Source organism: Nycticebus coucang, chromosome 12, assembly GCF_027406575.1.
Source record: "Nycticebus coucang isolate mNycCou1 chromosome 12, mNycCou1.pri, whole genome shotgun sequence".
NCBI lineage: Eukaryota > Metazoa > Chordata > Mammalia > Primates > Lorisidae > Nycticebus > Nycticebus coucang.
The window spans coordinates 2920746-2937474 of NC_069791.1; the positions used below are offsets into that span (position 1 = coordinate 2920746).

General features: G+C 46.8%; 1 protein-coding gene and 1 long non-coding RNA gene across 5 annotated transcripts in view; one reads left to right on the forward strand and one right to left on the reverse strand.

Moving 5' to 3' along the window:
* Positions 1–7844: 7844 nt before the first annotated feature.
* Positions 7845–15765, forward strand: LOC128561538 (uncharacterized). 3 transcript variants are annotated; one of them, XR_008373280.1, is made up of 6 exons: positions 7845–10459; positions 11046–11165; positions 11994–12413; positions 13180–14032; positions 14153–14372; positions 14886–15765. It is a non-coding gene; the product is annotated as an uncharacterized LOC128561538 (long non-coding RNA). The 3 variants fall into 3 exon arrangements; XR_008373279.1 differs by having other exon boundaries at positions 7845–11165; XR_008373281.1 differs by having other exon boundaries at positions 7845–8641; positions 9855–12413.
* SRGAP1 (SLIT-ROBO Rho GTPase activating protein 1) overlaps positions 11262–16729 on the reverse strand; it is a 318865-nt gene continuing 313397 nt past the window's right edge. For both annotated transcript variants that reach the window (XM_053555895.1, XM_053555894.1), the window contains exon 22: positions 11262–13034. In XM_053555895.1, the coding sequence (XP_053411870.1) occupies positions 12657–13034 (378 nt within the window). In that variant the 3' untranslated portion in view covers positions 11262–12656. The remainder of the gene's footprint in view (positions 13035–16729) is intronic.

A 16729-nucleotide genomic window follows, 5' to 3' on the forward strand; every position in this document is an offset into this window, starting at 1 on the left:
GATGGACATGATGGTGCTATTTGGGTCATGGGCACTATGTGCCCTGACTTGACCTCTGTGCCTCGTGTAACCAATTAAAAAAGGCAAATCTAGGCAAACTTCTTGTAAGATATAAAGGAGAGAGCAAAGAGGGGCTCAAAGGAGTGTTGAAGGGTGGGAAAGCCAGCACCACGTGAGTTAGGGGGCATGTGCACCACGTGAGCTTTCCCTACTTCATCCTTCTTCTGCCAAGGAAGCTGCTTTCCCAGAGTACAGCTGTCATACCAGCCACATGCCGGTCCCTAGGCAGGAGCAGTTCAGACCCCGCTGTGCAGGCATCTTGGGTCAGAGAGTGCACACCTCATGCCCTAACACTTCTTCAGAGAAGGTCCCCTTTCCCAGAGCACACTTCTCCAGCGTCCCCGGCAGTGGGGAGCATTTTCACCAGCCTTTCTTCTGTTAAATTGCAGCCTAAAGGTATAGGGGACAGATGTCAAGTGTCAGATTTTCCACGTGTATTGCATTCACAGCTCAAGCCTACTTACCTTGAGGCCCCAACCACACACATTAAGGTGGATAGCTCACCACTCTCCACCCCGCTTTAATCTCCTGAAGCAGATTAACAGCTTTAATGTCTATAAAAATCAGTTTGTTTCATCATTTCCTTTTTGTTTTTTTTTCATCATTTCCTTTTTGTTTTGCCTCTGATGAACCCCTAACCTTGGGGTCAGGGCAGTCAGGAAGCCGGCAGTCCCATAGATGGATGGCCGTGGTATTTACTCATCACAGGAAGTGGATGATACAAAACAAGCAACCTGTGGGGCGAGTCAGAGCATTGCTACTGGGAGTGCAAGGGGCAGCAGGGACAGGACAGAATATTAAAAAGCTATGAAAAGTTACACATAAGGCAATTATATCAACATCTGCAAATCCATTAAAAATACTTACTGTCTCTCCTCTGCCTGACCCTGCTCTTCCTGCAAATGAGTCTACAAAATAAACATGAAGGGAAAAATAATCAGGATTCCATAAATTCTGAAGGACGTGAAACTGAATAAACTATCTCTTTTAAAAATGTATGTTCTGGCGGGCGGAGGAACAGAGGGGCAGGAGAATGGCAGGTCAGCGTGGAGGCAGGTGGGGTCTAGGCCCAGGCGCTGGCTGGACCTTGGTCGGCTTCTACAAGCCTCAGCTTTTGTTTGCTTGTTTTCAGGTGAGCGGTGGGAATAATCACGGATTCTCACCTTATAGAATTAAGCCAGATGATGTGGAAGTGGCTAGTACAGTGTCTGGCACACAGAAGGCTTGTAACGCATGTCGGGCATTCTTATCTGAAGGCTGCTGACCGTCTCGCCTGCTCCCGGAGTCTCTCCTCAGCGCCTTCTCAGTCTGCTCGGCCGGCTCCTCTGTCCCCCAAGCTCTACAAGTTGGGGCTCCCCAGGGCTCAGTTACGGGCTCTCTTCCTTTCTGTTTCCCTTCTCTTTCTCTTTCTAGATCTTCTCCAACCCCATAGCTTTAAATATCAAATTGACACCTTCTGGCTGGACGTCCCTCCTGAGCATCATATCCAGCTGCTGCCTCACTTCTCAGCTCCGGCATCTCAGCCACCCTGAATCAGGTAAGTTCAAATCTGAATGCGCAGTTGCACCACCCCCAGCCGGACTTTTCTTTTTCCCAGTTCCTTTCTAAGTAAATGTCAGAATAGTTCATAAAGAAATCTAGGAGTCATTCTCAATTCTTCCCTTTTTTTTTGAAATCCCAATTCCAACTTACCAGCGAATGCTGTGAACTTTAAAATGAACTCCAACTCCTCCCTTCCTCTCCATCTCCCCAGCGACCAGTCCAAGCCCCCTCATTTCTTGTCGCTTCTTAATCATGGTCTCTCACTTCACTTCCTCCCAACCTCCTCTCAGTCCCCCCAAAATATATAAGGTAAAGTTTGCCAGGCTAATCATTTGAAAGTGCACAGTATAGGGGTGTTTTCTACAGCACATTGCTGTGCAGAAGACCTACACAACTTTCTTGTCTTGAGAAACTGGAGCCTTAACACTCATGGAATGGTCATTCTCATTGGCTCTGGAACCACCATTTGACTTTCTGTTTATCAGAGTTTGACTACTTGCTTGAGCTCAGGAGTTCAAGACCAGCTGAAGCAAGAGCGAGACTCTGTCTGTACTAAAAATAGAAAAAAAGAAAAGGAGTTTGACTACTTTCTTTTTATACAGTCTCATTATGTCGCCCTATGTAGAGTGCTGTGGTGCCACAGTTCATAGGAACCTCGACCACCTGGGCAAGAGATCCTCTTGCCTCCTGGGATTCCCGGTGCACCCCATGATACCTGGCTAGTTTTCGTATTTTTAGTAGAAATGGGGTCTTGCTCTTGCTTAGACTGGTCTTGAACTCCTGAGATCAAGCAATCCACCCACCTCAGCCTCCCAGAGTGCTGGGATTACAGGTGTGAGTCACAGTGCCCAGCCTCTATCTTTAGTTTTTTGAGGAATCTCTTTACTATCTTCCATGCTGGCAATACCATTGTAAATTCTAGCAGTGCACAAAGGATCTAATTTATGAGACTTGTTAAATTCTGGTTTCTGAGGTGATATTCTCAGAAATCTGTGGTTTTTATAGATCAGTTTCTGTGGTTTTTATAGATCTTTTAAAAACATAGGTGATGATACGTTCCTGCTTGAAACCTTCCCATGACTTTTCTTGCACATAGAATGAAGTCAAAACCTCCCTTTGGCCCCCAACATCCTCCAAAGCCTGGTCCCTCTCTGTGGCCTCTCTGGCAACCCTCCGTTCCCTCTCGGTGGCCACTCTCTGGCCTTCCTTTTTACCTGCAGCTCTTCTTGCTTGTAGGGCCTGGTCACAGTTTTGAGCCCTGAGCCACTCTGAGCACGGCCTGTTTCTGTGTGTGCAGCTCCCCGCACGCGTGACCCTTTTCTCCTTTCTCAGTGCTGGTTCCTTCTCATCCTTCAAATCTTTGTTCACATCCTGCCACCTCCGAGGTGACATGCAAACTTTCCCATCCAAAATCCTCCTCCCCGACACTCTAAATTGTATGACTCTGTTCTGTTTCACTTTTGCTTTTTCATAGCAGTTGTCGTCCCCTGAATTTCTTCCCGAGTGAGTTGTGGGCTTCTTAAGTGCTGTCACGACACGACTTCGCAGTGTATTACAGTACAATAAACGCACTGATGCACTTTGTGAGACCAGGACACCCGTGTGTCCTGCTCACAGCTGTATCCCCAGGAGAGCCTGTTTACGTGGAAGTGAAGTGCAGTGGGCGGTTAGTGCCAGCTGCGAAGTTTGGGGAATGCGTCATGGAGGAGGAAACTTTTTATTGGGTTTGGAAGGAGGAATTATTATTCCAATAGGCAGATATCAGCATGTGCTGTGAGATGCTTTGGGCTGAGGAATGGCACAGTGTGTGCTGAGGGAGCGTGTGGCCTAGTGTGTTCCTGGAAAGGTCACCAGGTGTGGCGGAAATCAAAGGGAGTGGCGCCCAGGAGGGAGAGACGCCAGCTGAGGTCAGAGGTGGCCTGGCACACCAGCCTTCCTGCACACCACCTTCTCTGAAGCCATGGATGGCTTTTAAGCATGGGAATGGCAGAAGCACCGTACAGGGGTCAGAACACAGCAGGGGTTAGGAGCACAGGCTCCAGGACCAGGTGGCTGGGAATCCAGTGTGGCTGCTCCCTCGCTCTGTGACCACGCAAGAGCTTGATGCGTTTGTGGCTTAACTTCCTCACCTGTGAAGATGGTGATAACGTTGGTAGCTGTCCCTCAGCTTTGTTCTTCAGACTAAACGACTGTTTGTAGCATGGGGTGGGCCCTGAATGCATGTTGGCTGTTATTACAGAACATATTTACAACAATGTCTGGCACATAGAATGCTTTCAGTGATTTTGTCTTGTTGTAAGGAGGACGAGCAACAGAAGTGTAGAAGGGCCACTGTGGGGAGCTGGCTGGGGGCACAGGACACCGTCCAGGAGGCTGTTACAACAGCTGTGGCAGAGGGGAACAAGCACAGGACTGAAGTAAACATGAGTCTGGAGGACCAGGTTGATGTGCAGAGCATCGCAGAACGTGTTTTGGAATCAAAGAAAGTGGATTCAATCTGGGGGTCTGTTGAGTTTCAGGTGCCCCAGGAACATCTGCTGATGTTTAGTCAAAACAACGAGTCCCAGCTACTCGGGAGGCTGAGGCAGGAGGATCGCCTAAGCCCAGGAGCTGGAGGTTGCTGTGAGCTGTGATGCCACAGCACTCTACTGAGGGTGACAAAGTGAGACTTTGTCTCTAAAAAACAAACAAAAAAAAACAACGTGGAGTTGTCTGAGGTTGAGCATGATGGGACTTTGCTCTCTGGAAACGTGGGTGTGCATGTTAACCAAGACCGCCAAGGGTTTAGGCGGAACCTGGTATTTACCCACCACGTGTGTGTACTGTTGGGCATTGCTGCTGGAGTGTAAATTTGTGCAATCTTTCTGGAAAACAGGTTGGCAATATTTATCATGAGCTTTAGAGGTACCTCTGATCCAGTGATTTCACTTTTTGGAGTCAGTGATAAATTAATGATCCCAAACCAGGTAATTATTATGTGCAGAGCTGCTCGCCACAATGTAACATTCAAACCTGCAAACAGGCTCCCTTAGGGGTAGGAGAACGATTAAGTAATGTGTTCATGTTCTAGAATATTATACAGCCATTAGAAAATCATGTTTACTGAGATGTCTAATGTGAATTGCTGTGAAGGAGAAAAACCCAGCAAGGATTCACAATTACATGCAGAATGGGAATTCAACTCTGCAAAAAATAAACAGTGTCAGGGTTAGAAGACCATATAAAAGTGATTGTGGCATAGGTTGGTAATTTGTTGAAGTCTAGTAAATGAATTTGAATGCAGACCAGATTTGGCTTACTTAAAATTTCTTTTCCCTCATCTCCTAACACCTCTAATATTCAGTTATTAATGAAATATAAATCCTTGGCTTACAGACCAAAATTCAAATTATAATCTCTATTACAAATCTTGACCACGTTGCCTTTTTTAAAATGAGTGCAGTCATTCATCAAAGGCCTAGAACCTAAAACCTTGTTTTTAAGTTTGTTAATGTCACATCGTTGTACTATTTTGAGTATGTCGCCAGGCTGTAAATAATGCTTCCCTATCCCCTGGTTTATGGGCGCATAATCTGCTTTCATTTAGAGGACATGATTTTTTGTTTTTGTTTTTTGGCCGGGGCTAGGTTTGAACCTGCCACCTCCGGCATATGGGACCGGCGTCCTACTCCTTGAGCCACAGGCGCCGCCAGAGGGACATGATTTTTACATAGGAATTCCCTGGATAGGTCAAAGACGAAAGATTAGTGCAATGCACTGTCACGGAGAGGGCCGTCCGTCCAGAGTCCCGATAGCGGCAGACCTGAGTCCTCTTCAGAAGTCCTGATCAAGCGCTGATGGGTATGCAGAAGGCACCATGGTCAGCAGAGCTGGGGGGCAAACATCCTGGAGCTGGACGTCCTCTGGGCCACACCACAACTGTCCACAAGACCTTCATGCTGAATGAAGTGTTGTCTCAGACTGTGGAAGGAGCACTCCCTCTCCACCACCCACCCTCCTTCCCTCTCTCGCTGTTTCTCTGACACATTCTCACACACACATACACACACACACAGAGGGGTGTCTCTCTTACACACCCTCACATGCTCACATGCCCAAACATATCCTCACACACACACCTGCCTGCACTTGTTCTGATACATCCATTTTGTTTTGTTTTGACTGCAGAAACCACGTTTTCTATCTACTATGTAGAAACAGATAAAAGGCTACTGATGATTTGATGAATTTTACTGTGGTTGTCTCCCCAAAATATATCAAATATATTTTCCAAAATCCAAACGGGGAGATAGGACCCATAGAATGGGACCTGCCAGTGTGGGCTTCCCAGGGCCTTTTTGACACTCTAGATCAAACTTGGGGGAACTTTCCTCCATAGATGTCCAACTACAAAAGACAAACCCAGAAAACCTGTTTCCTGTCCTCTCAGGCACAGGCATTTGAACTGTGGGAGGCAACAACCAGACCCCCCATGGGACTCTGACTCAGGAGTGGGAGATGTGATGGAGCCGGCCCCTCTTCTCAACGGGAGGGGTCGCGGCAGGCTGGCCATTGGATCTATTGGGTCTGACAGCAGTAAGGGAGCTGGAGGACAGTGGGGTCTTTCCTGGAACAATCCTGCAGTCTGGTTTGGGCATTTGCTCCGGGGATGGGGGTGGGGCCTCTAAACCCAACTCTCTGGGTTTGAAGTGGACATCAAAGAAAAGCATCCAGACGAGAGAACTGCGGCGTCAGGAGAATCTCAGTGTCGTCTGTGAACATTTCTTGCTTCCAGATTGGATGGTGTTTCTTTCTTTGGAAATAAATACAAACCACTCTTGCTGCTGTCACGCGCATCTTCGAGTTAACGGCTTAGTCTAGCGTTATTCCATCATGTTTTGAAAAACCACGTTCGTTAGCAGGTAGGGGGTTGTGTTTTTCCACCATGCATTTCTCCATGATTAAAGATTTCTGCATACAGTACCCAAGCTTGATCAGGAAATATGAAAGTAAATATAATATTAAGCATATTCATGTAATGGAATTCTATATAGCAGTAAAAAGGGAAGACCTACTGCTTAGCTGTCAGTGACAACACTTACGAACACATAGCTCAGCAGTAAGGCCAGACGCAGTCTACACACGGTAAGAATCCATCTACGAAGGGCTCAAATGACAGGCAAACCAACCACCCGGGCGTCACCTGTGCACTGACTAGCTCGGGAGAACCAGAGCACGCCGTCTTCCCGGGCGCTGGTAACGTTCTTTACCACTCCTCAATCTGGGTGGTGCCTGCACGGGTTAACTGGTGAAAACTGTTACAGTAATGATTTGTGAACTTTTCTGTTTGTTTTTACGCTTTAATAAACAGTTTTCCCCTCTTGACTTACATATCATCTTTTAAGAACTCCACATTTCTTATCAATAGCAAATTGTGGTACATATATACCATGGAATATTATGCAGCCTTAAAGAAAGATGGAGACTTTGCCTCTTTCATGTTTACATGGATGGAGCTGGAACATATTCTTCTTAGCAAAGTATCTCAGGAATGGAAGAAAAAGTATCCAATGTACTCAGCCCTACTATGAAGCTAAATTATAGCTTTCGCATGAAGGCTATAACCCAACTATAGCACAAGAGTATGGGGAAAGGGCCAAGGAAGGGGAAGGGAGGGGGGAGGTTAGAGTGGAGGGAGGGTAATGGGCGGGGCCACACCTACGGTGCATCTTAGATTGGGTACAGGCGAAACTTACTAAATGCAGAATACAAATGTCTACATACAGTGACTAAGAAAATGCCATGAAGGCTACGTTGAACAGTTTGATGAGAATATTTCAGATTGTATATGAAACCAGCACATTGTACCCCTTGATTGCACTAATGTACACAGCTATGATTTAACAATAATAAAAAAAAAAGTCAATCTAGGACATGACTGACACTGTTTTACAAAACTATTTACTAAGTATTGCTGGACATCAAGAGCATCTTAACTTACTATATGACGAAAAAACCATACATGGTGATTTCTCAGCAGAGTCAATATCTAAGGATTACTTTTCAATATATTCAAATGAAACCAAAGATCGGCTTCACAAGACTGATTACGTCACAGCCCTTCTGAAAGGAAGATTTCCATCTGGTGTGTGTGAAGCAGGATGGCACAGCCTCTCAGGTGGGGCTGCCTCAGCGTCCCCCCCACTGTCCCCTGACCCTCTCCCCGACCCCCACTCCCACCCCCTGCACTGTGACTCTGAAACGTGCAGCCTCATGGGCAGGGCCCTGTAACTGACCCCCTATTTCCCTATTTGAAAATGAGTGAACGAAAGTGAAAGTGAAGCTAAACACGTCTTTTTTCTTTGAAAGGTGGTAAAAGTTTCACATTATTTAATGCAACCCAGCTACGGGGATGGGGGGAGGAGAATAGTGGTAACAGAAAGAAAAGAAAGGAACGGACGGCGCCTGTGGCTCAAGGAGTAGGGTGCTGGTCCCATATGCCGGAGGTGGCGGGTGCATACCCAGCCCCGGCCAAAAACCACATAAAAAAAAAAAAAAAAAAAGAAAGAAAAGAAAGGAACAAAACGCCACAGACAACCACACCGACCCAGAAGCAAAGGCAGCCAACTATCTTGTTTATTATAAAGATACGCAGTGAAGACAAACCTGGCTGCAGACCGAAGCTGGAATGGTACATGCCAAAGGTACAGTACTAGACGCAAAGTGCATTGTCACACAGATTAACAAAACAGAGTTGTAAAAGCATTCCCCTTTAGTCTCGCCTCCGAGAGGAGGGAATGGGATGGTGAGAGGCAGCGGAGCTGGGCGACGCGCCGGCAGGTGGCAGTGCTGGAACGGGACGGCTGGTGGGTGGGAGGACACGGGGTGGGAGCAGGGGCCAGAAAGGCACAATCACGTCTACACGGAGCACGAGACAGTCCCATGTCAGACAAGGACGCGAGAGGGGCACTACTGCACACCGGGACACAGGAACAGGGCAGAGAAGCCGGGGAGGAGGGAGAAGTTTCTAGACGCCCAGGCAGGAGGCCCGGAGCAGCAGGTGAGTGGGCGGGGAGTGGGCCACAGTACAAGCAAGGCTAGAAGTCCTCTAGATAGAAAGGCACTTTCACGTGTACATACTACGGATGTACAGCAACACAGTAGGTGACAGTCACAAGCAGGGAGCTACCAGCACTGCCACAGACCCAACCGCAGGGAGGGGTTGAACTGATTTCGCCTTGTGGGCAGGTCACCCGGAGTGTGGCGGTGGACAGCAGTCTCTCTTGGGACACGCTGCTTACTACACTTTAAATACCTAGAATAACCATCACACTACACAGGGAACTTGAAGAATGCTCTAAGGGGGCATTCACAAATGCACGGTGTATACAGTCCTTTCACTAAACTGTTTCTAAGATAAGCGATACGGAACCCAGTATGATTAAACATACAAAATTCCCTATGTAATTTAAGGATATGGGTATCCATCTCATATCACACAGACTATATATATATATTTTTTTTTTTTTTTAAAGAAAGCATACTAGGGCAAGTGAAAGCTCAAATTCCAGTTTGTTTTATCAATCTGACAAAGCTTTGCTAAAGTCACCCAGCACCAAGCTTGTCACTCCAGCCCGGCTGGAAGGTGCACTGGTGGCTCAGGGGTGGGGGGGACCAGGGGCCCTGTTCACACTGCGCAGCCTTCAGGTCTAAGCTGCCTGCGTCTCAGGCCTCTGAGGTGGGTGGTGGTGGGAAATAGAAAGCGAGACTGAGTCCCAGCCCCACCTCCCGCACTGTGGCCTCGCACTGCTGTGGTCAGGAGTGTCAGCCCAAATCTGAGGTCTTTGACCCCCTCTCCATCAGACCCACTACCTATCTGACTTGGGATTTGAGAGGCTGTAGTGATCAGACAAAAATTTCTTCCATTTGTAGCCACTAGCCACGTCCTTTTTTCTTTTCTTTAATTAAACCCATGTGGGGAACTGCAAAAATTGTGAAGACGGAAAACTCTTAACTGATAGAATGTGACATCTGGAGCTCGGCAGCCATTGTAACTGCTCCTACCACTGCTGGCTGAGTGGGACCCTGCTGTGAATTATTCTATAAATGGGCATTGATGCCAGACTGCGATGTGTGAAGATACGTAAAAATACTCGACGGCGGTGTGGTCTGAACTCTACAGAGCTCCACAAAGTGCCGCTCAACTGGCTGAAACAGTTTACATGACAGTGTCAGAAATGCGTGCTGAGTGCCTTTCTCCCCGCCCTAACTAGCCACTCCCGACACCCCCACTCAACTCTAAAGGCTGAGCTGGCACATCCACTCCAGTGGTCGTGTGGGTGTGACGCGGTGTACACAGATCAGCTGAACCTACACATGCGTGTATGAGTGGAGCCAGGATCTCCGCAGACCCCTCATTTACTCACCATCAAAGCCACCCTGCCCGAGCCGCACATGGACACAGGTAAGACCCTTGGAGCTGGGGCAGAGGCCTCCTGTCTCCTTCCCTCTCCTCCCTTTCCCTCTGTGTGCTGCAGCCGTGGTGGTAAAGAAGGCCGGGCAGGGGGACCTGCTCAGCCACAGTAGCTGTTCATGGGCCTTGCTGGGTCTTCCTGTGGGTTCCCGTGAAGCGGCCACCCTGTCTCATCCCTGGAATCTGAAGACTTTTATCCAACAAAGTAAAAAGTGACCTCTGAGGTCATAACCTTCACTTGGAGTTGGGGAAAAAGCCTCAAGGTGATGACAGAAGAACAGGGAAGGTGGGGCGTGACTGAGGAGCAGCAGCAGCTGTCTCCTGAAAGAAGGCACAGCCTCAAGGCGCTGAGGGTCTGCGGCAGCAGGAGGCCTGCCAGCCAGGGCAGCAGAGTCCCGACTGCAGGTACAAAGGCAATTCCACCGTAGACAGAAACGCCGAGTGAGGAGACGCGGTGGTGATGGTGGGGGGAGGACTGCAGGGGAAGCCTGGAGTGAGCTTGCAGGAGGGAGGTCGGGAAAGCCGAGGCAATGCTCACAGAGGACACTGGAGAAAGGAAATCCAACCCTCCTCTGCCCTTTCCACGCCCTGTTAACGTCTTACTCTTCCATCGAGGAAGGAAAATGGTTTTTAAAGGACTGGGTGGATTATTCAGGGAAGTTTCAACTTCCTAGGGATGTGGGAGGCCTGTATGAAAGGGCCGGTGCTATCCAAATCTCAATCTCCACTGGGTGGTGCCCCGTGCTGCAGGAGCACTAGAGCTCAGAAGTGGTGAGGGGTGGGACAGACTGTGAGCTGGGCCTCTTTTTCAAAATAGGCAAGAAGGACGGCTCTGAAGATTCAGAGGTTTAAAAGTTTACCATTCCTTGAAATACTTGAGAAAAAAAATCACGATTCAATCTATTTGTGAAATTAGGCCATGGGCAAGCAACCGGCAGAGTGACTCTGAAGGGTAACAGCATCTTGTCACTTCGATCTCTTCCTGCAATAGGCTGATGAGAATGGCAAACTGAGGTAGAGGTCAAAGTCATAGTCCCGATCCGGACTCGTGTGTGCTCCACGTGTTCAGCGGGGGGCCGACGGATTAAAGTCCGCACTCTGTAACCCTCAGGTGAGCATGCACGTGGCTGCCAGTTTAAAGCCAAATCTAGAAGGAAATCGATGGTAGTCCAAAGGGGTTAGTTCTGAGCCATCAATTTTTCTTAAAAAAACAAACAAACAAACAAGCAAACCAACTTCTCATCAGTAAGTTCAAGGGTAAAGCAGGTAAAATGCTTTAGACACCTCCCGGGTCTAGAGGTGATGTCATGCGCTGCTGACAGGGCAATGGTAATCTGTACCTTAGTGAAAACAACTGAATTCAAGGCAAAATGTTTAAGATAAAGGGAAAATATAGAATAAATATGGGCCAAAGAAAAATTATATGTATCTGTGTGCCAGGATACCAGAGAAAGACGGTCTCTGAGAGTTAACTATATAAAGAGAAACAAGAGAGAGAGAAAGTGGGAGAGAGAGGGAGGGAGAGAGAGAAAGAAAAGGAAAGAAGGAAAGAGAAAGGAAGTCACGTGGAAAACTGAGGGGAAATCCTTCTGGAACAACAAGGTCACACTGGCCCGGCAGAGCTGTTACTCAGGTACCACAGCCAGCTCTGGTTGGTGGCTCACAGATGAGTGGAGGTGACACTGGAGTTTCAAATTTAGGGTCACTGGGCCTTTGTAGCATGTTTAACGGAGCCAAGGTGACTTAGAAGAGAACGTGGATGGACCAAGGCCTTGGGTGCACCTGCTTTCTGTTTCCACAAGGGAGAATGGAGGGATTGGGGTGGGGGGACACAGAAATATTTTCCAGGCAGTTATCGAACAACAAATCTTGGGAGGGGTTTGTGGAGTAGCATAACCAGCAAGTCTTTAAAACGAGACTGTTCTTGTCTTTTGTAAAGGCAGGGGAGGGACTTGGAAACCTCACGGAGGAGCAACATCGGCAGCTTTGGAGGGGTCTCCCTCCCCTTCCCTGGGTCTAGCTCAGGCAGTGATGGCGGAGGCTCCACCCTTCCAGGAGGCTTTCACCTGGACCAGGGAAGTGACGGCTGCGGGCTGAGGCTCCACTGGGAACCCCCCACAGTGACAGGAGCTGATGTCTGCTCTTCACGGAGTTGGAGGCGCTCACTGTCAGCTACCAAGAAATGTCATGATCGCTTTTCAGTCATCACCCCAAGTGCCCAGATCAGCTCCTGTCATGAGACCAGTGAGACCTGGAGTCGGGTTCACCTGCCTTGGCCGCGGCCTTCTGACCTCCGCACACTGAGTCTGCCGTGGCACAGCGCAGCCTTGGCTGCAAGTGGGCGGCACTGGGTTTTCAAGTAAGTCTAAATGTTTCTATTGTCTTTAAAATTACATAAGATATGTCCCATTATTAAAAAAATTACAAAATACAAATGCCCGTGTTAATTTAGCCAGGCTCTGACATCACATTCGACAACACAGAAAAGCCAGAGCTCTCCAGTTACAGCACAGAACTAGGGAACGTTTTGGGTTGTTGACTTCCGTCACTAATCTGTTTTCTTCTTTAACCCTCTTCCCTTTGTGACTTTGCTCAGCTGGTTTCACATTGTACAAGACTTGTCTGTGGGGCCCTGAGAAGGCGGGGCAGGTCCTACGGTGGGGTTTGTTTTTGGAAGAACAGCAGGTTTCGGCCTCAGTGCGGGCGGCTTCAGCTGCACGCCCATCCGGGGTGCCACCATGGGCTTAAAAGTGCTCATCGTGTCACTGGAGGAGCTGGTGCTCCGTCGGATCTGAGGCTCGGAGCCCCTGAGGGCAGCGTTGTGCAAGGGGCTGAGAGCCTCCGAGGAGATGGCAGGGGCAGGCGCGTTTTTCACTTGCTCCAGGGTGTCCAGCACCACGTCGGGGGCGTGCTTGGCCGTGCTCTGCCTCTCCAGCTCTCGCAGTTCACTCAAAGCCGTGTTCATCGTCTCCTCAATATCCTGTTGGAAATAATCAGGAAGAACAGACTAATGACTAACAGTAATGTCTGGAAGTCTACGGGCTTCACCTCAAAGCAACCAGGCCGGTGGGGAGCAGAGGGTACAGACACGCCATCCCACACAGTTACTGTGACTTTCCGTGCAGGAGACTGACACGTGGTGGCCCACAGAGCCACGACCAAACGACTGCCATCCTAAGGCCCTAGGTGGCCTCTGCCTTACAGGCTGACTTACTGACGGAGAATTCTATTTCAACTATGGTAAAAGCTTAAATTTAAATGCTGCAACAATTTCTCAAGAAGTAAGTATACACAGGAATAAAAAATCAGGCTTCCTTCATTCACTCATGCAACAAATAATTTTTGCGTACTTAGTACACAGTTGGCTAATTCCTGGAAGTTCTTCACAATTCAGCTTAAACCTTCCCTTGACATGTCTGTCAGGTTTGACTGTGGTCTGGCCCCTGAGGGGCATTTTGTAGCATGGTGTGTGTTTGTATGTTTTAATGTCATAACTAGGTTGCATTATCTGCAGTTAGTTGTAGGGGCCAGATATGTTACTTATCTTGCAAGTGCACTGGGGAGCTGACTTGTAATGAATGGCCCTGCATCTTGTTCAACTTTTGAATGTCCTCCAGATACTTATGTAGGTGAAAACTCTGTTTCTATAAGAAGTTAGTTATATAAACTTTATATATAATTTTTTTCTATAAACTTTGTATAAAAAGTCAGTTATATATAAAAGTTAGAACTTAACTCTTTTAAAAATATATAAATACAAAATGTTTTTTTTCATGGTGTTACAGATTCCAGAAATGTAACTACCATAGAAGTTATTCTTTGCTTTGTCTGTCTCCTGCGGGGATGGAACTGTGAGGCCAAGGGTTGTCCACCACTTTGGAAAAAAGTCCTATTGCTAATGAGAACGCCTTTCATGTACATGTGTGACTTATGGAAATTACACCACGCAGGAAGTTACCCCCTCACGTGTCTTCCAGTGTAGGCAACAATCAACTGAACTACATTTGTCTTAAAATTTATTTCCTTTCCTTTTTCTTTTACATTACATTTGAAGCTTTATATATTTTTCAAAGTAGATCTATCATCAATTTATTTCAGATGGTAAAGGGGGAGTTACAATATATTTGTTTCAAAAAAGTGGAGTGTGGTCCAGTGATGGCAGAATGGATAAACACAAAGTGCTACCCAACTACAGTGGGACATCACTCAGCCTGGACATGGGAGAGGTCCTGCCCCAGGTGACCCTGAGGACGTGGTACTCAATGAAAGAAACCAGTTACAGAAACACATTCACAGTGTGACTCCACTTCTGTGCAGTGTAAGTAGCCAAATTCTCAGAAATAAAGAATAGAATGGTGGTTGCTCAAATGGGAAGTGGAGTAGACAGGGAATGGCTTAATGTATAGAGAGTTTTTAGTTTAAAAGATGAGAAAGTTCTGGAAAGTAGTTTCACAACAATGTGAATATACAGGGTGTCCCAAAAGTCACCATACATAGGAAAATGGGAAATGATAGCTAAGTGGACCTTTAGTCACAAAATATTCATCATAAAATTTTACCAAGAGGTGGCTAACATGTACAGAATATTTTGTAAAATTTTTAAATGAATGTCTTGTGAATAAAGGTACATTTAGCTACAGTTTCCCATTTTACCTATGTCTGGTGACTTTATGGGTGACTTTGGGACATCCTGTCTTTTATTGCACTGTACATTTATAAATGGTGAAGATGATAAACTTTGTATTCCCTTCCCCCCAAAGGCAGTGCTGGTGAGGTAGGGTGGAGAACCACTGCCCAGTCTGAATGAAGTCTCTCCTCTCTACCTCCCCAGGCTCTTCCACTCACCTGGAGCATCACCCTTGCCCCACTGCAGGGTGGTGACTGACCCCCCACGTCTGTCTCCCGCCTGGATTGTAAGCGCTTTGAGCCAGTAGCCGCTGTTAAACTTTGTGCCCACAAAGCCTGGCCTAAGACCTATCTGGTATTCAGTAAATGCTTCATAAAGATTTGCTAGATGAATAATCCAAAACACTTATAATAAGTCAGTCTCCAATAATGAATAAACCAAGACAAGACCATTGCATATGGACATTGTGGTCTTTTAAAAATCTCCATGGGAGATTCCCCTGATTTGTTTGACAACAGAAATTGCATGCTTTTTACAAGAACACTATGATGGCCTGCTTACTTATCCTCATGGAAAATCTGAAGACTAGAGATGGAAAGATAAACAGAGACCGAGCTGGAAGCTGTTTCTTGTAGATGACATCACTTTCCAAGCGATGCTTCACACGTGATTTCCATGTGCTGCTAAGTGTACGGATTTCCTTTGTGCAAGTATTTACCTCAGAGAGAATGTGCAGGGCCTGGATATCTGTTGAGTGTTTGTTTTTATAATGTACAATACAAACCATCCTGGTTCCAGAAAAAGGGTTAAAGAGACTTTATTATTCCTTCCTACCCCCGAGCATCTAAATCCTGGTCTCTTTAACCTAAATCATGTTTCACCTGCTTAAGTAGTGATATGATACATGTCTCAACTCATTCGATTCAGCCACCATAAAATATCACTGGCTGTAAATGTGCCTCAAAGGGCTTTGCAAAGCATTTCAAATAGAAAAAAACCCTAAACAGTCAAAAGCTTTTTTGATTTTTGTGGAGAAATTGTGCATTTAAATTGGGCTGATTTTTAAAAAATCATATTAAACTTCTCATGTAATCTAATTTGCTATCCAAAATTCTTTTTTTGAGTTGGGATACACAGAACAGCTGGGAAATTTGGGCACGTTTCCTTAGGTGCTTTTTATTAAAAAAAAATCCATCTTGGGTGGCGCCTATGGCTCAAGGAGTAGGGCACCAGCCCCACATACTGGAGATGGTGGGTTCGAACCCGATCCAGGCAAAAACTGCAGAAAAAAAAAAAAAATCCATCTTAGGGCGCTTGTGGCTCAAAGGAGTAGGGCGCCGGCCCCATATGCCGGAGGTGTCAGATTGAAACCCAGCTCTGGCCAAAAACAAAAAACAAAACAAAACAAAAAATCCATCTTTAATACTTCCTTATATTTGTTTCATTCATTTCTAATTCACTCTTTATTTTTTTGGTTAGTTAGTTTTTAAACGTCAGTGATAGCTGGAGGATGCTAGACAGTCAAATGATAAACACTGGATCTATTTACCGGTTACTGGTTATACACATGCTTTCTTTCTTTCCACCTTCTTCCTTTCTCTCTCTCCTCTCCCTCCCTCTCTCCTTCCCTTCTTTCTTTCTTAGACAGAGTCTCAGTCTGTCGCCCTGGGTAGAGTGCTGTGGCATCACAGCTCACAGTGACCTCAATGCACATATCTTCTGATGCTCTATACTGGACAAAGAACCAGAGGGTCGAACAGCAGAGCAACAGGCAAATTCGTTAACACTGTTTTACTTCTCTTTTGCCAATTCTAATCATTGGAGAAAAACTGCATGTCCCTCTTTGCACTCATGAGTGTGTTCAGGAGGCACACAGGATCCAGACTGCTGTTCTCCAAATAGTGAACCATTACCGATCACTTGTGGACCACGGCACCATCCCCTACGCTGAGGAGCACCACATTACCCATGTGTGGATGGTGCTCTCTCTATCTGCATGTCTAATGCATGAGTGGATGGCACTCTCTCTCTATCTGCGTGTCTAATGC